The sequence below is a fragment of the Panicum virgatum genome, chromosome 3K (genome assembly GCF_016808335.1).
Source record: "Panicum virgatum strain AP13 chromosome 3K, P.virgatum_v5, whole genome shotgun sequence".
Lineage (NCBI taxonomy): Eukaryota > Viridiplantae > Streptophyta > Magnoliopsida > Poales > Poaceae > Panicum > Panicum virgatum.
Window position 1 is genome coordinate 33,149,158 of NC_053138.1, and position 21,067 is coordinate 33,170,224.

The 21,067-nt window shown below is 46.7% G+C and overlaps 3 protein-coding genes across 8 annotated transcripts; all 3 read left to right on the plus strand.

Annotated features, from left to right (window-relative positions):
• The first annotated feature begins 3,715 nt into the window (after nucleotides 1–3,715).
• On the plus strand, nucleotides 3,716–12,502 carry LOC120699046 (cactin-like). Of its 6 annotated transcripts, none has more exons than XR_005685175.1 (9): nucleotides 3,716–4,328; nucleotides 7,985–8,118; nucleotides 8,184–8,252; nucleotides 8,363–8,510; nucleotides 9,641–9,765; nucleotides 9,933–10,206; nucleotides 10,391–10,478; nucleotides 10,557–10,624; nucleotides 10,729–10,875. XR_005685175.1 is itself a non-coding variant. In XM_039982911.1 (7 exons), exons 3-7 carry the CDS (start codon nucleotides 8,004–8,006, stop codon nucleotides 12,425–12,427), a joined length of 723 nt encoding a protein of 240 aa, XP_039838845.1. In that variant the 5' UTR covers nucleotides 3,756–3,998; nucleotides 4,032–4,328; nucleotides 7,985–8,003; the 3' UTR covers nucleotides 12,428–12,502. The 6 variants fall into 6 exon arrangements, 1 of the variants encoding a protein (XP_039838845.1); XR_005685172.1 differs by having other exon boundaries at nucleotides 3,718–4,328; nucleotides 9,914–10,206; XR_005685173.1 differs by having other exon boundaries at nucleotides 3,718–4,328; nucleotides 9,655–9,765; nucleotides 9,914–10,206.
• A 667-nt stretch (nucleotides 12,503–13,169) lies between these two features.
• LOC120700860 lies at nucleotides 13,170–16,073 on the plus strand. Its single transcript, XM_039985069.1, has 5 exons — nucleotides 13,170–13,239; nucleotides 13,709–14,015; nucleotides 14,106–14,345; nucleotides 14,531–14,646; nucleotides 14,797–16,073. The coding sequence occupies exons 1-5, from the start codon at nucleotides 13,170–13,172 to the stop codon at nucleotides 16,071–16,073; spliced, it is 2,010 nt and encodes a 669-aa protein (XP_039841003.1).
• A 255-nt stretch (nucleotides 16,074–16,328) lies between these two features.
• Nucleotides 16,329–18,165, plus strand: LOC120700861 (ATP-dependent DNA helicase PIF1-like). The gene is made up of 2 exons (XM_039985070.1): nucleotides 16,329–17,675; nucleotides 17,728–18,165. Exons 1-2 carry the CDS (start codon nucleotides 16,329–16,331, stop codon nucleotides 18,163–18,165), a joined length of 1,785 nt encoding a protein of 594 aa, XP_039841004.1.
• The last annotated feature ends 2,902 nt before the right edge of the window (nucleotides 18,166–21,067 follow it).

A 21,067-nucleotide genomic window follows, 5' to 3' on the forward strand; every position in this document is an offset into this window, starting at 1 on the left:
TCAGGCTTGAATGCCCTACGTCCAGTGGGGGGTTTTGCTACTTATATATATTGCTCGAGCCCAGGTGCTCAAGAGAGGGAGAGAGATGGGAAGTTACAACTGAGTGAGATGAACTAGAGTGCTAGAGCATGGAGTGAAAGAACTCCCTTTCCTATGTGAAGGACCCTCCCTTTTATAATCCAAGGGAGACCATGGTAAAGTAAAGCTATCATGTTGCCGAAGAAAGGGTGGAATGCAGTCTTTGTCGGTCAGGGTTTCCTATTCTCTCAGTCGGGGGCGTCGTTCTTGTCAGTCGGGGCGTATAGGTGGCGCTCGACCGGGTCCTTTATAATCAGTTCTTGTCCCTGTTCGTCGAGCCTCGTCAGTCGGAGCGGTCTCCCTGCAGGTGGATATAGCATGGCGGTCACACAAGGAGTGCCTTGTCACCTCACCTTGGTGATGGCATGCTGGTGGTATGGCATTGAGCTGACAGTTCCATGTGCCATCAATTTGTAAGCACGGGTGGATAGAATAGTATCCCCTTCTAGTGGTGTCAGTGAAAGGACGTCGGATGTCGCCTAGAGGGGGGTAAATAGGTGTTTCAACAAATTCTGCAAATTACCACACTTAAACACAGTATCAGCACACTAACTGGTCAGACCGGTCTAACACTTAGAATGGCTAACAAACCAGACAACCGATTAGACCGATGGGAGTGACCGGTCAGACTGGTCACAAACAGAACATGCACAAATCAGAGTAATTTTCCCTCCTCAAGCTCAGCACAGATACAACCTGGTGTGAAGCTTCAGCAGGTGATATCTAGTGCATTACAAGTCCCTGCACACACAGAAACAACACACCAAAGTAGATCGATGCGGAAATACAAATAAAATGCTAGAGCATAAGTTGTGAGGCAAACCACAAAGAAGACACGAGGATTTGTTTCCCGAAGTTCAGATTCACTAAAGTGAATCCTACATCTCCGTTGAGAAACTCGTTGGGCGTGAGTCTCTTTCAACTCGATCCTATGAGTTGGATCTCTTGCAACCACTTCTCGTTTTCACTATCTTGATTTTTTCCACCAAGAGGGCAAGATCACATCCGCACAGACTTGCCGCTGCTCACCACACCATTGGGAGCTAGCCGGCAATGCCTAGCCATCTAGGAGGCTCACCTCCAAAAGTAACAAATGCAAATTGAAACTTTGACGGAAAGAGTACTCAAGCTATGGTTGCTTACTGTAGCTCGAAATGGAGCTCTCACAATGCTCAACAATGTTACACACACTCCTCTCTCAAACCAACCAAAGAATAGGCAATCTAGTTAGCACAACTCACAAAGAGTGTTGGGGAGAGCTTGTTGGTCAAGAAAAATCTTTAGGAAGCACGAGAGAAGCTAGAAAACCAGCAGCCCACGCAATAGGGGGCTAAGGGGTATAAATACCTCGAATCCAAAAACTAGCAGTTGCTCCTGTTAGTACAGACCGGTCTCCCAGACTGGTCAGACCGGTATGTTCAAGAAACTAGCTGTTACACCCTGGACCGGTCAGACCGGTCCTCCCTGAAAACTATCTATTGGGGAGGACACCCGGATACTCCGAGTTCCGGTCCGAATACTCCGTAGAAAAGTTCGGACACCCAATCCCCCAGCCCGGATACTCCGGGATTAGGTCCGGATACTCTGGACTTCAGTTTGGACACTCGGTCCCTTGCACCGGTCAGATCAGTACCCCTAACAGGTCAGACCGGTCGAGGCCAGAGGACCCCAAACCCAAGTTTAGGTGATCCACTTGGTCCACCAAGTTTTCACTTGATCATCCAAGTAGCACAAGATTAGTTCTCAGGGGTTTTCTCTCAGGATTCTTACTTGGTGACCTATGAGCACTTTTGACCATGTCAAACAACCAATGTCGCATCTCTCTTGATAGTACGACACACCTACAATCAAGATAAAATGTAAATCACTACACAACTACTTGAGCTCTGAAAAACTTCAGCTTTGCCATAGTTTGACTTTGTCAACCTTAGGATTTCAACATTGCATAGTCTTTTTTTGAGCAAATCTATACTTGAGCTAGTGACTTAGAATTTCCTACGTGTTTACAAAACTGTCCTTAGAACCTTAAGTCACTCCAAAAATTATTTGATGCATTGCATTACTTTTTCTAACAAGACTTAGATATGATACTTCGAAAATCCCATGGATACTAGCAACTTCACCTTAACAACTCGCACATGTTAAGCCGTTGCTTCACTAAAGCTTTGCTTAATCTCTTGCACTAGTCGTCTCGGTTGGTTTCTTCACCACTTTCCCTTGCTACATTGAGTTAAGCTTTTCACATCAACAATGAATTCCATTTGAAGTTTTACTTTGATTGCTTTGAGCTTGATCTCTTAAGTGATATTCTATATCTCAAGCTTCCAACAAGATCAATGACTTGAATAAGAATATGCCCATATACTAATTGTTGTTATTGTATGAACACATGTTCCTTATTTCTCTTCACAATATACTTGACATTCGATAATAAACTCTCTTTTATTTGATCCCTTGATACATGAGTCAATACATAAATTGATACACACATAAATTTCTGCTCATGATGTCATTCAATTCACCAAAATCCATTAGAGACCTAGATGCACTTTCAGTGAGAGTGTACTATTACTCTCGGGGGGTGGAGTTACTGGTATGCATGACGGTTTTGACTAGGGTGCTCGTCGTTATCCACTCGTGCCTTCTCGAGTGGTCTTTGCCAAAGCTTTATGTGTGTGTAAAGTCTATCTTCCTTAGTTTTGACTGGTTGGGGCAGGTACGACCCTTCAAACTAGTTGGTTGGTGGGTTCTCATGGGCTCATGTGAGGTTTGGTGGGACGGAGGCTGTGTGCCATGTTCATTACTTATCTTGATTATGTTACGCTGATTATTTAAGTGGGCTTGCTGGGGACCCCAGGTTCCTAGACCCGTCACTTACACTACCACTTTATTTAGTTCTTAGTTTATAAAAGGAAAGTGCATCACAGTGTTGTTGGATATTCTTAGGTTTATCTGCATAAAAATATTTGCACACTATTCTAAAATATTCTTTATTCTTTAAAAAATATATTTATATTATTATTTGTAGTGCACCATTCATGATAAATATATGTGCATCGTTAATGATAACAACTTTGAAATTTTATTATCTACTATACAATTATAAGTTCATCGGATGGTCTTGGATAAAAATAGGCTTATGTGCATCATTCTTTTTCATATACATTACATTTTGACGTGTCAGCCTCTCTCTCTTCCAATGGTACAACAAGCTTCGGTTTCTATGAATGAGCTGATTCAGTTTCCGTGCCATCTCTATTCTGACATCCCACGAGCTTCTCTTCCCCCACCCCACCACTTGTCACAAATCTATCGTTCGAAAACTGCCCATCTGATGGTCGTCCACATGGGAGCCGCAGAATCCGAGTTCCACGTTGCCCCTTCCTATGGCCCTGTTTGGGACGGAGGGTGAGAAATGCGCGGCGCGTATACGCATAAGCGGCTCGGAGGCCGCTTTTGCGATTCTAGGTTGCGTAGTTGTTTTTCCTGCGTTTTGCGTTATGGGCGGCCGGCGGACGCGCGTTCGTCGCGAGGCGTTCGGCAGGATTTTTCCGCATTTCTCGCTCATGCGCGACGCAACGCGGTCCCAAACACGTCCTATATCAACCCAAATCTCGTACTAACTAAAAAGAACGAAGTGAGTCTACCTCTCCCGTGGGTCTGCCTCCGCCATGAGTCTGCCTGCACTCTGTGGGTCTTCCCCCTCCGTGCGTCGGTCCACCACTCCCGAGCGCGCAGAGCAGTTTCCACGGATCCGCTGCCCTCTACACCCCCGCCCACCACGCCCGACGGTTCCCCGTCGCCGCTCCCCCGCTCGACGGCTCATCCTCCTCCCCTGCGAATCCCTCAGACGCACGGTGTCCGTGGCCGCCGCCCTCCACGCCGCCGCCGCCCACGAAGCCACGCCGCCATCTCTATCCGCCCGCTCGTCGCCGTGCGCCACGCATTCGTCGGCCCCTTCCTCTGCGGCCGGGGCGCCCCTCCTCTCTTCAAGCCTGGTGCCGCCCTCCACACCGGCGGAGAGGAAGGCCGTCCCCCTCGCGCATCACCTTCCCCCCACCCGATGCGGCCTCCCTCCCCCAACTGAAGCTCGGACCCCTTCGCGCCTCCCTCCCGCCACTCGACGCCGGCTCCGGCGCGAGACCCCACGGCCTGCCGGCTCCGAGATCGCGGCGCCTCCAAGGATCGTCGGGCTCGGCGCCTTCCAGCTCGTGCTCGCCGTCAAGGATCGCTGCAACGGCATCCGCGAGGTACGTGTCCGCAAGATGGGTGTGCGCATTTGACACTGGTTCCGATTGTTTGGTTTGCCCTCTAATCTGTATGGGAATTTCGCGTTGCTCGATCTGCAGCCTGTATAGACGAATTTCGTAGTCAAGGTAATTCCACCTTCTGATGCTAATCTGTAGCCGCCTCCAATTCCACGTTCTGATGCTGATCTAACCGCCTCCAATTCCAATTGTTTGGTGAGCATGGTGTATGCTGTGGGTCTGTGTTGCAGTGTTGATCCACAGCCTGTATTGATGAATTGTGGTTTAACCGAGCAGATTCTATGGTTTGATGCCGATCTGTATCACAAATGCGTAGATGTAATTTACTTGAATAGCAGATCATCTTGTCATCAAAAAAATAAAACAGATTTAGTTAGCTTATGATATGCAGTAAGAAATTGATTTGTTTAGAGTTCAGGTGCGAACATGGTCATTGTTCAAATTTGTTTAAATTAATTTCTGCACTAGAAAAGTTTCAATTATTGGAGGTCTGTATCTGACATAATAGTATATCAACAACTTGGTCGTTGTTCAAATTTGTTTTCAGTGGTATCTGAGGGAATGTTGGCATGGCGTCACTGTCAGTTAACATGCATTATATAGAATTTGCAGTTGGGTCCATGTATGCTTGGAATGTAATTTCCTAATGGTCATTGTTGTATTTTATGAAATGAAAATAAAAGTTCAGACCTCAAATTGGTTCTAGGAATGCTTTTACAAGTACTGTAGGAGAAATAGGGTACTTTGGGTGAATTATGAGTAAAACATGAATCCATTATTAGCTTATTTATAAATTGCATTAATCTTATACCACAGCCCAGGAAGTGTAGAACGCTCTATAAGACAACAGAGGGTTACTTCAATGATTTTTTCAAAGACTTGAAATGCTGGCATTGCCCTGCTCCTGTATGGGCCCATTCAGCCATCTCCTATGCCCACGTTTTTTCATATTCAACATTGTAATTATTTTTGGAGTTGAGATCTTTGTAATTCAACATTGTAATTATTTTTGGAGTTAAGATCTTTGTAACACGCTGACGCATTCAGGCCCTTGAGCATCTGGATGAAGGCCACATAAATATATAAGTATGCTGTGAGGCCAAACCTGAAATATATAAGCATCTGGTTGTGTGCTTTAGACTATGATTGCAGTTTCTTGAAAGCAAAGGAGAGTATAACCTTGCTGTATTAAAATCTAGGCTGCACCGTTTTGTGATGATCGGAATGAAATTGAGTAGTCCATGATGGCCAGCATTGTTGCTATAAAACAAACAAATAATTCATTCTGGATGTTTTCTGGTGTGCAACCTGTATTCAGTACCCCACAGTTCTGCACCTGTTATCATCCCCATAGGCTTAAATTTTGGTAACACATTTCACAGTGAGTGTGAGTAGGGGAGGCAAATAGGAGGGGAAAGACACCTGGTGGTGCAACAATGAGGTGCAAAGGGCTATTAAGGAGAAGAAGGAGTGTTTCAAGCGCCTCCACCTTGACAAGAGTGCAGCCAACATCGAGGGCTATAAATTAGCGAAGAGGGTTGCAAAGCGAGCTGTGAGTGTAGCAAAGGATAAGGCGTATGATGACCTGTATCAGCGGCTAGGCACGAAAGAAGGGGAGAAGGACATTTATAGGATGGCTAGGATCCGCGAGCGGAAGACAAGGGACATCAACCAAATCAAATGCATTAAGGATGGGACAGATCGACTGCTAGTGAAGGATGAGGAGATCATGGATAGATGGAGAGAGTACTTCGACAAGTTGTTTAATGGGAAGAGTGAGAGCCCTACCCTTGAGTTAGATGACTCTTTTGACGATACCAACAGACGTTTTGTGAGGAGAATTCAGGAGGTAGAGATCGGGGAGGCTTTGAAGAGGATGAAGGGAGGTAAAGCGATGGGCCCTGATGATATTCCCATTGATATTCCCATAGGGAGCAGAAGAAGGACTTGCACATGGTCTTCATTGACCTTGAGAAGGCATATGACAAAGTACCGAGAAATGTCATGTGGTGAGCTTTGGAGAAGCACAAAGTCCCAACCAAGTACATTACCCTCATTAAGGATATGTACAAGGATGCGACGACGTTTGTCCGGACATGTGATGGCAACACCACTGACTTTCCTATTAACATAGGCCTACACTAGGGGTCAGCATTGAGCCCTTATTTATTTGCTTTAGTGATGGATGAGGTCACAAGGGATATACAAGATGAGATCCCTTGGTGTATGCTCTTTGCTGATGATGTGGTGCTAGTTGACGAGAGTAGGGCAGGGGTTAATAGGAAGTTAGAGCTGTGGAGACGCACGTTAGAGTCGAAAGGGTTCAGACTTAGTAGGACCAAGACCGAATACATGATGTGCGATTTCAGCGCGACTAGGCATGAGGGGGGAGACATTAGTCTAGATGGGCAAGTGGTGGTCCAGAAGGATACTTTTCGGTATTTAGGATCGGTGCTACAAAAGGATTGCGACATTGATTAAGATGTTAGACATAGAATTTCAGCTGGCTAGTTGAAATGACGGCAAGCTTCTGGCATCCTTTGTGACAAGAGGGTGCCACAAAAGCTAAAAGGCAAATTCTATATGACAGCAATTCGTCCGGCGCTGTTATACGGTGCTGAATGTTGGCCTACAAAAAGACGACATGTCCAGCAACTGAGTGTAGCAGAGATGCGGATGTTGCGGTGGTTTTGCAGGCACACAAGGAGGGATAGAGTCCGGATCGAAGTTATTCGGGATAGGGTCGGGGTGGCACCAATTGAGGAGAAACTTACCCAGCATCGGCTGAGATGGTTTGGACATGTCCAACGAAGGTCTCCTGAGGCGCCGGTGCGTAATGGGGTTCTTGAGCGGGTCGATAATGTAAAGAGGGGTAGAGGTAGATCTAAACTGACGTGGGATGAGTCGGTTAAGAGAGACCTTAAGGATTGGAATATCTCTAAAGAGATAGCTTTGGATAGAAGCGCTTGGAGACTAGCTATCAATGTGCCTGAATCTTGAACTTATTTCTTTCGGGTTTCATCTCTAGCCTACCCCAACTTGCTTGGGAAAAAATGCTATGTTGTTGTTGTTGTTGTTGTTTTTCACAGTGAGCAGTTATACTCGACCTGTATTGCTTTAAAAAGAGTATGATAATGTTTTCCACTAATATGAATCATTTGGAAGTTATGGGGTAAAAAGTGAGCTGTGTCAATGTTGTACTGCCCACCAGTAATGCAGCAAGGAGAACTGAGGTCATGATAGTTATTTTCTGATGGTGTAACCTGTGTGCATGGTTATTTAGACCTGCAACTACAACATAACAAAAATGTGTTATTGGCATGGAAGGAATATTAATTTTGAGTTGTTTTTAGAGTTCTGGCCTTCTGGTCTGCTGCCTCTTGATGGCTCTCATGATTTCACTCTGAGGCCATGGTTTTGTATGTGTTATTGCCGCGTACGCCGAAATACCTATCAAACTTGATGTATGAAAAACCCATCAGGATAACAGAAAAACTGAAATGAGCAGTAAGACATGCAATTGGAAAATTAGTAAAGAGTAGTCCATTTCCTCAAGATGCTCTTGCACAGCATGACCATTTTTTGTGTAGCAGTTCCTCTTTCTTCCCAAACCATCATGGTGACCACGATTTTTATAGGTATCAAAACAAGAGTGACATGACTGGACAACCAGCTGGACTTGATCTTGATGAGAATAGTGATTGGTTGCATACTAATGACTCCTACGTATGGGGAACTCCCCGACATGAGGGTATTGCATCGACGCCGACAGGTAAACAGTAGGTGATGTTGCATTTATTAGATATCACACTACACGCTAATCAAACTTTGTTGCAGTGCTTTCTCGAGATTGTGCTGCCTATGGAGATTCCGTATTGACCAATGCGGACTCACAAGATGTTCCAGGTTAGTGATTAGGTTAAACTTTACATATTCGTAATAAAATGATATTATAGATTGATTGCATTAGAAAAACAGATGCACTGAGTATATAGGTTGTGTTATTTATAACGTAGGGGCTGAGAGTGTACCCAATTCATCGTCAGCAAGCCATAATAATAAACAATGTAAGCGGGAAAGGGAAAGAGCAAGGTATGCAGCGATGTCTCAGGAAGAGAAAAATGCAAGAAATCTGAGGAAACGTGAAGCGCGTCAGAAAAAAAGGTGCTGCATAACAAGCTTTTGTTCGTTTCCTTTTTGCTGATTACCAATTCTGTAGTATGATAGTAATAAATGGCTCATATGCATGAACTGTGTATATGTTCTGTTACTATGGTTGTGTTATCAATATAATGGCTTCTTTTGACTTCCAGCGGATTAAGTTCATCCCTGCTTCCATCTTATGCGCGCTTCATCGATTTTACTGCTTTGAATTTCTGTTCAGCAATAAAATGACTTCTTTGCCTTGCACTATGTTTTGGTTGCATGCTAATTCGTGGGGAATCTCATGATGCCGATCATAAGCCCCTTGCAGCAATTTAACCTCCAAATTTAGGGTGTGTTGTGCTATAGGCCTTTGTTTCAGTTTGGATATCATTCATGTATTTCTACTTGTATTTACTATCGTATCTCTTACTACGATTCACGCACCAAAAGGTGGCACCACATCGTGCCACGTCATCAAAAAAATCGTGGCCGTCGATCCGGCGACCAACGGCCAGCGGCTGAGCGAGCCCCTCCTCTCCGCGGCCCGCTCCTCACGGCCGCTGGCCGAGGCCACCCCTGCATGCGCCGGCCGCCGCCTCCCGCCGGCCTCCGCCGCACGCCCCGCGGGCGCCTGCAGCTCGCAGCCGCCCTCCGCAGCCGGCCTCGCACGCCGCCGGCTGTCCTCGGCTCCGCCGCCAGGAGAGCGCAGGGGAATGGGGAGCGCCCCCACGAGCCGGCCGCCGCCGCCCGCGCGCCGCGGGGCCTCGCCCGCCGCCAGCCCGAGCTCCTGTTGCCTGCTCTCGGCTTGCTCCCCCCGGATCCGACCGGCGCAGGAGAGAGAGGGAGGGAGAGAGAGAGTGTGTGTGGGGAGGGACGGAACGAAGGGAGAGGCACAGGGCAGCACGGCGCCGCGCGCAGCCTTCGCCCCCGCTCCGCTGCCCTCTGCCCAGCTCTGCTGCTGCAGCGTGCGCATCACTGGAAAGATGGGCCTGTGGGGGATGGGCTCCCTCCTTCCTGCGCTGCGCCATGAATGAGTGATGCGCCTTTTCTTCCTCCCTTCCATCTGGCGCAGCTCACCTCCTTCCTTTCCGCGCTCCTCTATCCATTCCCTGCTGCCGGCCTCCTGCTTCTTGCTAACGGAGTAGTAGGTGTTCTTGGCTAGCGAGCAGCGCCGGCGTCGGCGGCGATGACGAAGGAGACGGAGTACTACGACGTGCTCGGCGTCTGTCCCGCCGCATCTGACGACGAGATCTGCAAGGCCTACTACATCAAGGTCCCCACTTAATCCTTTCCAACCGTCTTATCTTGCTCGTCTGATGCTGCTGCTGCTCAGCTTCTCCCATCAGAAACAGCAAATGCCTTTTGGTTCCTGCTTGTTTGGGAAATTTTCTTATGTGTTTAGATTCTGTTTCTATGTTCAGGCGAGGCAGGTGCATCCAGAATTCCAGACAAGAATCCCAACGACCCGCAGGCGGCCGAGAAGTTCCAAGTCCTCACTGCAGCTTGATTCAGTCCATGTTCTTGCTGGACAACGACTTGATTTAGCGGAGTGAATGTGTAGTGTGCTGACAAGCTGATGGTTCCCCTCTCGATGATGGTTCCCCTCTCGAAGTCTCGATGATGGTTCCCAGGCTCTTGGAGAGGCCTACCAGGTTCTGAGTGACCCTCTGCAGAGGAAGGCCTATGACGGCTATGGCAAGAACAGCATATCCAGGTAGGTACTACTACTAGGTACCAACTTGACATTTGATATTTTCCATAAAGAAAAATGAAAAATGAGAGGATGGTATAAAACAGCAGCAATTGGAACTTTAGAACTCCGAGAGTCGAGTAAATTGAGCTAATGTCTCTAGAATGGTCATATACAATGGATCAATCTCGGTTGTCAAATATTTCAGGGACAACATACTGGATGGCACTGTTGTTTTCACCCTCCTTTTCAGGAGCGAGCTGTTCGAGGACTACATTGGTCATCTTGCATTATGAGTAGTTTTCTATTCCAGATTCATCTGTTGAAACTATCTGCACATCGAGCTTATTTTATTTCATGGGGTTTTTATTTAGGTGCTTTACGAAAACAATGTCAATAAAGAGGATCTGAAGGCCCGAGCAACGGCCTTGAAAAATTTCAGGTAAACTATTTATATCGCGATGTGCTGCACCGCTGCATCTAGAGTTTAACCAGTGAAACTGACATTTACAAAATTCAATATTTGATCAAATGGAACATGAATAGAGGGACAAGGAGGCATTACCTGGGCCAGGGCCAGGGCCGTCAGGGCCATCAAAACGAACAGTTCTTGATGATGACAGCAGTTCAGATGACAGTTCAGATGATGACATAGCTCGGACGGTGCCATATCGAACTCCTGCATTTACTCAGGCAATTGTTCAATCACCACGCATATTTGTTTCATATCAATGATTTATGAATTGAAATCTTCAGTAAGAAATCAGTACATTTGCGGTGCAGGGAATCTGAAGGCTGTTCAGATGCTTATGCAACCCCGCTTATGATGTTGACGATGATTTTGAGCCCCCCAAATGAGTTCTAGAACCAAACACCAATAGATGTGTTCAAATGTTCGTGACTTTTTTTTCCAAGTATATGATTCAGAGCCATGTGAGTTCAGATCATACGTCGCCATCCTTTATCTTAAGGATACGCACGCAGATGCTACTTCAGCTCTGGTGAGCACAATGACAGTTCAGATTTCAGGGTTCCCTTTTTCTCTCCCAAGAACAGTAGCACTTCTATTCCCCCCTTTTTTTTGAAATAGATTCAGCTCGGTTGTGTTGTGCCTATGTAATTTGTTGTTATTGATGTTGTCGAAAAAAGAAAAAAGAACAAGATTATGTAAAAATCCATTTTCTGATCCTAAAGTGATATGGTAAATTCAGGTATGTTAACTTTTATTTAATACTGTTGTTGGCGCATCATATTCTATATCTGCAAACATTATGTAACTTCATATCGACAGTCTCATAGTCACTCTTGTCATTCCCAGAAACAGAAGATAGCGCATTGCTGTCTTACTCCTCTTTTTTGGTTGAGAATTAGAGAATGATGGCTTAACTTCTCCCTTCAAACATGGATGAAGATGGAAGTCATGCACAGAGCGAAATGCTGAAATGTTCACCAAGTGCCAAAGTGACCAATCAGAGATAGGCTGAACAGGTTACATGATTTTGGATGCAAAACAATGCAGATCAGATCATCAGGTAGCCCAATGCGCTGACGCCCTCAACAAAGCAGTCTGCAGCCTGCATTGCACAGAACCACTAGTCTGGTAGAGGCTTCTTATGAACTATACAACCACAGCTGTCACATGCATCAAACAAAGTTTCATATAATACAAATAAAAGGAAAAAAAATCAGGTCACGCGCAGCAAGGCTGCGCGGCCTTTCTAGTAAGACTAAATTTGGTTTTTGTTTATGTGTGGTTTACAGAATATCAGAGTCCCATGGAAATAAACGGTTCTCAAGATCGTGCTCCATTTAGCGATTTGACAAACTGCACTAATGGAGGTAACTAATGAATACACATGACAGAAGGTGTTACTTTAGTTAAAAATATAGATGCACTAACTACATATATGTTCTGCTATTTAAAACCGCAGGGGCTGAAGGTGAATCCAGGTTACAGATAGCAAACAATAGTACTGAGCAACGAAAGAGGGAAAGGGAAAGAACAAGATATGCAACAATGTCTCAGGAAGAGAAGAATGCAAGAAATCTGAGGAAACGTGAAGTGCGTCAAAAAAAAGAGAGGTGCTGCATGCATTTGGTTTTTGCGGTGTTACACAAATATATTACATGTAATCTGGATGTATCAATATTTCAGGATTGTTACAAATTAGTTGGATCTTTTAATACTTCGTACCATTTACTCATGTATATCTACTTTGGTTTTGTGCTTGTGTGGTCCTCATAATATCATGAAAAGAATATGATGCCAATTAGAGTTTCTGAAATTGCATTTGACAGTGCAGTTTTAGTTTGATTTTTACTACCTTTTGTTCTTATATTTGTACAAACTATTTGTAGAGGAGGCCGGTGCATTGAACGATGAAAATGTTGATCCTAATAAAAGTAATGACCGCCTCCAAATAAAAAATGAATATCAACCCTGCGATGTCGCCACTCAGGACCAATCCTTCCAATCTCCAAAGCTAGGTGACAAGTGTGCAGCTGGGGTGTCTCCTGAAGTCTCTAACAAGACCATAAGCAACCTTGATTTTGTATCCCATAAAATGACAAAAAAGTCAAAGAGCATGTACAGTAGGGAGTGGTACAAAAACTTGACTCCAGAGCAAAGGAAAGCTAGAATTGAGCGCAATAATATGGCATGGTTGGAGGGGAAGAGAGTGTGCAAATGAGCAAAAACAAAGTTGAGAAATAATATACGGCACCCTCACTCCATCGCCATGGAGAATCCACATTATGTCCCTGAACTTTTGGATCCAGCTAAGGATGGTGCAAAAGTAAGTGCAGCCGATGTGACTATACCCCAATTTGACTGGACGCCATTCTACGTACCACCATCACGTGAAGAACAATCACCTGATCTTGAGGCCCCAGAAATGCTTGCTGGCCGCTTAAATCATAGGCATCATGTTACACACGGAGAAAGACATTCATTATTAATACATCGGAATCAACATTTTGCGTCAAACATGGCAAGAAAATCTTGTCGAACAGTATATGGAGATCAAAGCATTTATGAAGATAATGAGGATGAAGTCGGTATACCGCAAACCCCGACTCAATCGACTGATACTATGGAAGGTAGTTACAATTACTACATTTTCATCCTCATACATCTATTATAACTTAAAACCTATCTTAACAAAAATCGTGTTATATGTTTTATAGATAGTCTTGGTCAAAGCCAACCAAAATATATGGGGGATCCAACATGTACAATTGTATAGATGATGGTAATTTCTTTATTTTCTTAGATTAAAATTATTATTTCTTTCGCACATGACAACATCCATTTCATTAACCCGTGTGCCTAATTCATAGCCGAGGATGATTGCGCCGAGGATGATTGCGATGAGGACGTGATATTCGAGGAGGACGACGAGGAGTTTGAAGGATACCGCTTTGCAGGACAAGATACTTATATTTCGGTATGAAGACAAATTCCAAGATGCTTTAATAGCATCGCTAAATATGTCTAACACATTACTGCTTAAATACTTCACTTTAGATGACGACACTGAAGAGGAAGTCCTACTCAATGATGCGGATGATGTATCAGATCCGTACGATGCAGTGTATGCCAATATGCCTGAGGATACCCATATGTTGGAGCCTGTTGAGAACTGCCCAGAATGCAACCCGAAGAAGTTTGAGTTCGAGCCCCCCGGATTCTGCTGCCGTAGTGGGAAGATTAAGCTATCCACACCTGATACACCACCCGAGCTCATGAGGCTGTGGTCAAGTTCAGATGCTGATGCTAGGCACTTTCGTGCGAATATCAGATTTTTCAATGGGCATTTCTCATTCACTTCACTGTATTGTCAGCTTGATCATATCACCACCAATATGAGGACTGCTGGGGTATACACATTTCATGCGCATGGCCAAATTTACCATAACGTTAGGTCGTTTGGTAAAGAAGATGGTAAGGAACCTAGACACCTGGAACTTTACTTCTATGATGACGACCCGAGCCTTGAGTATCGTTTCCAGAAGTGCCGGCAGAAGTGCATAGAGATGGACAAGGAGGTGATTCGGAAGTTGGTCGACATCATGAGTGGCATTCCGTACTCTGAACATCTCAGGAGTTTCGGGCAGAATGAAAATCTTGATGACTATCACATGGAATTGAACCTTGATCAGCGGTTAGACCAGAGAACATATAACACACCGCTCACATCCGAAGTGGCTGCTGTATGGGTAGAAGGGAGCGAGCATCGAGGTCAATTTGAGCATAGTGTTCTCCTGCAAGGGAAGAATAGGTCTATACATGGCATCCGGTCATATCATGGGTGCTACGACGCACTCTCGTACCCTCTGTTTTTCCAAGAGGTGAACTGGGGTGGCACTTCATGATTCCAAAGGCAGGTGTTACTATGGAAGAAGTGAATGACGCTCATGAGATACGCAGACAACGTGGGCAGGGTAATGGTGATGATGATCTAGGTAATTTTTTTTGACATAACTCATGCAGTGTATCTCATAGGACGTGCAATCATGGTCACTAATATAATATTCTTGTATGTGCAGATTCTGCCAGAAATTTATGTGTGTCTGTGCGTGATTACTACTGCTACAAGTTTTAGATGTGGCCAGGAATATTTAACCCAATATTGCATGGCAAGCGTCTTTTTCAGCAGTTTGCTGTGGACACATACGTCAAGATCGAGAGCTCTCGTTTAGATTACTTCCATAATAACCAGGATCAGATAAAGGCTGATCTATACCAAGGTCTTGTTGACAGTCTTCATGCTGGCGAGGGTCGAGCAGATGCAGTTGGCAAGAGTACTGTGCTGGGTACGTCATTCATCGGAGGGCCTCGGGATATGAGGCGGCGGTACATGGATGCTATGGCATTGGTGCGAAAGTATGGTAGACCTGATATATTTCTCACGATGACCTGCAATCCTGATTGGGATGAGATTAGGAGTTCACTTTACCCGGGCCAGACACCACAGGATCGTCCAGATCTCGTTGCCCGGGTCTTCAGGGCAAAACTTGAGGAGTTGAAGAAAAGTTTGCTCGAAGATCACATCCTTGGAGAGGTCCAGACCTATGTATATGTCATTGAATTCCAGAAGAGGGGATTGCCGCATGCCCATTGGTTGCTTATAATGCGCAACAAGTTCAAACTCATGTGTCCCGAGCAGTATGACCTTCTTATATCAGCTGAGCTACCGAATAAGAAGAAGTACCCGGAGCTGTACAAGATGGTCACCAAGCATATGATGCATGGGTCGTGCGGTTTGCTAAATATGAATTGCCCATGCACGAAGGGTCGTGGTTCATGCAAGAACTACTACCCGCGCCCTTTCTGTGAGGCCACCTCGCAAGGCAAGAATTCTTATCCCGTTTATAGGCGAAGTGATGATGGGCGTAAGGAAAAAATCCGGGGCCATGAGCTGGACAATCAATGGGTCGTCCCTTACAACCCTTACCTACTGCGGTTGTTCAACTACCACATCAATGTTGAGGCATGCGGGAGCATTAAGTCTATAAAATATTTGTTCAAATACATATACAAGGGGCGTGACCAAGCGTCCGTGGCTGTGAGAGAATCTGACAAGGAGGACGAAAAGGGAAACATCGACGAGATCAAGCAATACAAAGACGCCAGGTGGGTTACACCTCCAGAGGCGCTGTGGAGGATATACGGATTTGACTTGAGTAAGGTCCATCCGCTCGTGAAGCAGCTGCAGCTTCATCTTCCTGACATGCACATGGTCTCATTCCATCAACGCCAGAAGATCAAAGATGTGGTTAACCGTCCAGGGGTCGAACAGTCAATGCTGACGGCGTACCTCGAGGCAAATATGTTACACGAGAAAGCTCGTGGAATCCTGTACCGTGACTTCCCAGAGCATTTTACTTGACAATCTAATGGAAAGTTCTGGCAGGGGAGAAAATATAAAAACCGTGGCTAAGTTGGTAGAATTGTCTCGGCTCATTCGACTGAAGGTGAACGCTACTCTCTTCGTGTTCTCTTAAACCACGTCACCGGTGCTACCTCATATCAGCATTTGAGGACGGTAGACGGTGTGTTGCAGCTGACATTTCGAGAGGCCGCAGAAAAAAGGGGTTTGATCGAAGAAGACACCACACTTGATGATTGCCTTACAGAAGCCACAATGTACCAGATGCCGTCCTCATTGCGAAGGCTATTTGCAACGATTTTGGTATTCTGCGAGCTAAGTGATGTGTTCGGGCTATGGCAGAAACATCTAGATGCAATGTCAGGGGACTACCGATGCAACAGTCCTTCCCCCACGGCCGTGGAACAAATGGTGCTTATTGACCTTAGAAATATGTTGCAATCGATGGGGAAGGACATAAAGTTATTCCCACTACCCGATATCGACGACACCTATGACACAGCAAGCGGTATCCCATGTGAGATCTTTGAGGAGGCAATCATATCTCCCCGTGCGGATGATGTGGCATTGTCCGAGTCCTTGAATAGTGAGCAGAGGGCTGCATATGATGAGATCATGGCCGCGATTGACACGGATGAAGGCAGTTTGTTCTTTGTGCATGGACCTAGTGGAACTGGGAAGAATTTTCTTTACAGGGCCCTGCTCGCTAGAGTACGTAGTGAGAACAAGCTTGCTGTGGCGAATGCTACATCTGGTGTTGCCGGCTCCATCATGCCCGGTGGAAGAACCGCCCACTCACGCTTCAAAATACCACTTACTATTGAGGATGGTGGATTATGTAGCTTCACAAAACAAAGTGGTACTGCAAAGCTGCTGCGGGGAACATCTCTTATAATTTGGGATGAGGCTACAATGACAAAGAGGCAAGCGGTGGAGGCTCTTGACAAAAGCTTGAGAGATATAATGGATCGGCCGGAGCTGCCATTTGGTGGGAAGACTGTTGTTTTTGGTGGAGATTTCAGGCAGGTCCTCCCTGTTGTCCGGAAGGGGTCGAGGTTTCAAATAGTCGATGCTTTGCTGCGGAGGTCGTACCTTTGGGATTGGATGCGGCATCTAAAGTTGGTGCGCAACATGCGGGCACAGTGCGACCCATGGTTTGCAGATTATCTCTTGCGCATCGGTGGTGGAACAGAGGAGGTAAACGGTGATGGAGATGTCCGTCTCCCGGACGATATATGTGTGCCTTATACTGGAGATGGTAAGGATCTTGATAGATTGATTGAATGCATATTCCCAAAGCTGAATGAGAACATGGCAAGCAATGACTACATCACTTCGAGGGCGATTTTGTCAACACAAAATGAGCGGGTGGATATGATTAATATGAAGATGATCAGTAGTTTTCAAGGGGACGAGATGGTTTATCATAGCTTCGACTCTGCAATTGATGATCCACATAACTATTACCCCTCGGAGTTTTTTAACACCTTGACCCCAAATGGTTTACCTCCACACATGCTAAAGCTTAAGATCGGCTGCCCAATCATATTGCTTAGAAATATCGACCCTGCGAATGGACTCTGCAACGGAACGAGACTGATGGTACGAGGATTCGCAAAAAAACTCAATCAACGCTGAAATTGTATTGGGTCAGCATGCTGGAAAGCGGGTTTTCCTTCCTCGGATACCCTTATGCCCATCAGATGATGAGATGTTCCCGTTCCAGTTCAAGAGAAAGCAATTCCCTATTAGGCTCAGCTTTGCCATGACAGTTAACAAGGCACAAGGGCAAACTATTCCCAACGTGGGGGTGTACTTGCCCGAACCCGTGTTCGCACATGGTCAGTTGTACGTTGCGCTATCTAGAGCAACCGCCAGGTCAAACATTAAGATCCTCACACTCCCACCTAATGCTGACGAAGGCGACAAGGAAGATGAAAACAAGGATAAGAAGAAATCCCAGAAGAAGGACAAGAGAAAACCAAGTGTGAAGGAGAGGAAAAAAATGTTGGATAACCAGAAGAAAAAGACACCAATGAGAAACGGTACATACACAAAGAATATTGTGTATAAGGAGGTCCTAACGCTATAGATGAGAATCCACCTCCATCATCATTCTGTAATGTGCAGGTCCTGACTGCAATGTCCTTGCATGCTACTATCAGTTCTGTAAATTCTTCAATTGCTACCAAATAGTGTATCAAAAAGTTGTAAAGATTTTTATTGTGTTCTAAATTGACCTGGGATAATATCATGAATGAAATCCACAAAAGATATTGCTGATTACGGCAAGCTCATATGTCTGAACAAAATGTTGCATATTACTGCAAGTCTGCAACTTTCCTACGGGATTTGCATCTTTTTATAATTGAATTTTAGCTCAGAGTATTGGTATCCAGTTGGTTATTTGATTTGCATCATGATTTGTTCCTGTATACTCTCTTTCCGCGTTAAAAAGATTGACTCCCGTAGTAACGCACGGGCATTCAACTAGTACACACTAAAACTTGATGCTTTAATTTCTTAGTTCCTGCGCAATGAGGTTTATTGTTTTCTCAAAGAAAGGTCCTCTGTGCCCATAATGAAGCTCCGCCCTTGCACGACGTGGTCGTTGGTGCGGATTAGGGCATTAGGCTGGATCATGGCTGACCGGATCCGCTCATCGTACTCTGTGGGTCCACCGTCTTAGAACTCTGGTGTCCCCCCCCCCTCCCCACGCGCCTGGTGCTGCCGCCTGTGCAATGGTCGCCTATCCCCCCTAAACACGGAGGCGGTTAGGCGGGATCTTCTCAACTGCGTCCATGCAGATGTGCCCCCTCAACACGGTGGTCTACAACTCGCTGGCATCATGTTGCTTCTCTCTGTTTGTGTCCTAGTGGTTTTTTATACAAGAGTAAATTGCACCCCAGGTCCCCAAACTTATAGCGAAGTTCCGCTTAGGTCCCCAAACTTTCAGATTGTCTATCAGGATCCCTAAAGTACATTAAGTGTTTCACGAGGGGTCCCAAAACCGTCCCGTGCATCCGAAGCCGACGTGACATGCCACGTGGTGCCACGGTGGCGAACATTTGCAAAAAAAATCTTAAATTTATTTATCTTCTCATATTTTGTCCTTTCTCCCTCTCTTCCCCTCTCTCTCTCACACATCTCTCACCAGCTCATCCACCGGAACTGCCCGCCGTCGCGCCGCTCTCTCTCCCCCACGCGCCCGCCCGTCCCTGCCCCTCCTAACATCGGCAGCAAACGAGCTCCTCTCCGCCCTCTTCTACACCGGCACCACCACTCCCGGCCGGCAGCCGCGAGCCACGCGTAGCTCACCCATCGGAGGTGGCCGCCACCGTGCGGCTCTCTTTTCCCCACACGCCGCTCGTCCCTGCCCCTCCCCACCACGCCGCTCCGCCTCCGCACTCGCTCGCGCCCCGCCACCGCGCTCCACCTCCGCGCTCGCTCGGTGCCCCGGCTCCTCCCTTCCCTTGCCCCTTTCCCCTCTCGCCGCGGCATAGCAGGGCGCGGGGCACAGCGTCGCAGCGGGCACGCCGGAGCGCGCAGGCCTGCGGCTGCAACGGGCGCGCGCGGTTGCCATGGCGCCGCCTCCCTCCCTCCATACCTCCAGCTGCCTCGAGCTCGGCCCTTGCCGGCGCGGACAGCGGACGGAGGCGCTCGCCCCCCCTCCCTCTCTCGGCCCTCGCCGCCCCCTCCCTTGCCACAGTGGCGCACGGGACCGCGTGCGATGGCGGCGCCTCTCTTCCCCGCCCCTTTCCCCTCTCGCAGCAGGGCCGCGGCTGTGGCGGGTGGGCATGGCGAGCGTGCACGGCCGCCGATGCGGTGGGTGGGCGGTGCGGAGGAGGGTGGCGCGCCATGGCGTCCACACACCCCAGCTGCTCTGCCTCCTCGGCCGGCTCTCCCTACTTGATGGTGGGTCTCGGAGGGGGCGCGTGATGCGGCCGTGGGCGAGGCGCGGCGACGGCCAGTGTGGGCGAAGTGCGGCGGCGATGGCAGCCAGCGCGGGATGCGACCGTGGGCGAGCCGCGGCGACGGCCTGCGGGGCTGCAGCAGGGGCAGAAGGCAGCACGGCGGTGGGAGGGGATGGTGGCGCCGGGAGATGCGGAGAGAGAGAGAGAGAGAGATTGGTGAGGGAGAGAGAGAGAAAGGACCAAATATGAGAAGATAAAGAAATTTAGGGGTTTTTTGTAAATATTCACCCACATGACATGCCACATCGGCTTCGGATGCACGCGTGGCGCGTTTGGGACCCCCTGAAACACTTAATATACTTTAGGGACCCAGATGGATGATTTGAGAGTTTGAGGACCTAAGCGGAACTTCGCTACAAGTTTAGGGACCTCAGGTACAATTTACTCTTTGTGCAAAGTGAGGGCCCAGATGCCATGTGTGAAATCTATGCCCGGCTTCTCCCGGTGCCTACAACGGTCGCACTACAGTGCTAATTAGTCTACTTTTAGTCTCCAAATATCTATGGGATCCTAATTTATTAACTTGTGTTATTTATTTTTTGTAAATACCATCATAAGGTATAATTTTAGATATTACTAGCAAATTTGCACATACGTTGCATTTTTTGCTGAAAAGTTTTATGAAAAAACCTTGTATGTTATAAATAATATGTGACCGCACTCCTAATCAGCCTTTGCTGTTTGTGTAGTCAAAACACGTGAGTTCACATCCTAGCCGAAGACCTAGCAACACCGTACAACGCTCTAGCCACGCCATCACCACGAGGCGCGTGTGCAGTCAGTGCAAGCTGAAAAAGGATGTATGGGACCTAGACACGGAGATGCCACTGCAGGGCAGGCGCGCGGGTCATGAACTCATGACTGATTTTTTTTCTTTTTTGAGATTAATATATGACTTTTTTTCGACAATGCATTTTCTTGACTTTGTTGTGTGTTTATGTCCTTGTTGTACTTGAGTTATATATGCTTTGTCCACTGTCGAAGATGCGTATTGGACCAAATCAAAATTTCTTATGCAAA

Bases quoted from the DNA above. Each gene is read 5' to 3' on its own strand.
- LOC120699046 (XM_039982911.1), top strand. From the start codon at position 8,004: ATGACTGGACAACCAGCTGGACTTGATCTTGATGAGAATAGTGATTGG. The intron at 8,253-8,362 runs GTTAGTGATTAG...TTTATAACGTAG, and splicing joins GGACTCACAAGATGTTCCAG to GGGCTGAGAGTGTACCCAAT. The intron at 12,022-12,113 runs GTAACTAATGAA...TTAAAACCGCAG, and splicing joins GACAAACTGCACTAATGGAG to GGGCTGAAGGTGAATCCAGG.
- LOC120700861 (XM_039985070.1), top strand. From the start codon at position 16,329: ATGTACCAGATGCCGTCCTCATTGCGAAGGCTATTTGCAACGATTTTG. The intron at 17,676-17,727 runs GTACGAGGATTC...GTATTGGGTCAG, and splicing joins GCAACGGAACGAGACTGATG to CATGCTGGAAAGCGGGTTTT.
- LOC120700860 (XM_039985069.1), top strand. From the start codon at position 13,170: ATGGCAAGAAAATCTTGTCGAACAGTATATGGAGATCAAAGCATTTAT. The intron at 14,016-14,105 runs GTATTGTCAGCT...CCATAACGTTAG, and splicing joins CATTTCTCATTCACTTCACT to GTCGTTTGGTAAAGAAGATG. The intron at 14,647-14,796 runs GTAATTTTTTTT...AGATGTGGCCAG, and splicing joins TAATGGTGATGATGATCTAG to GAATATTTAACCCAATATTG.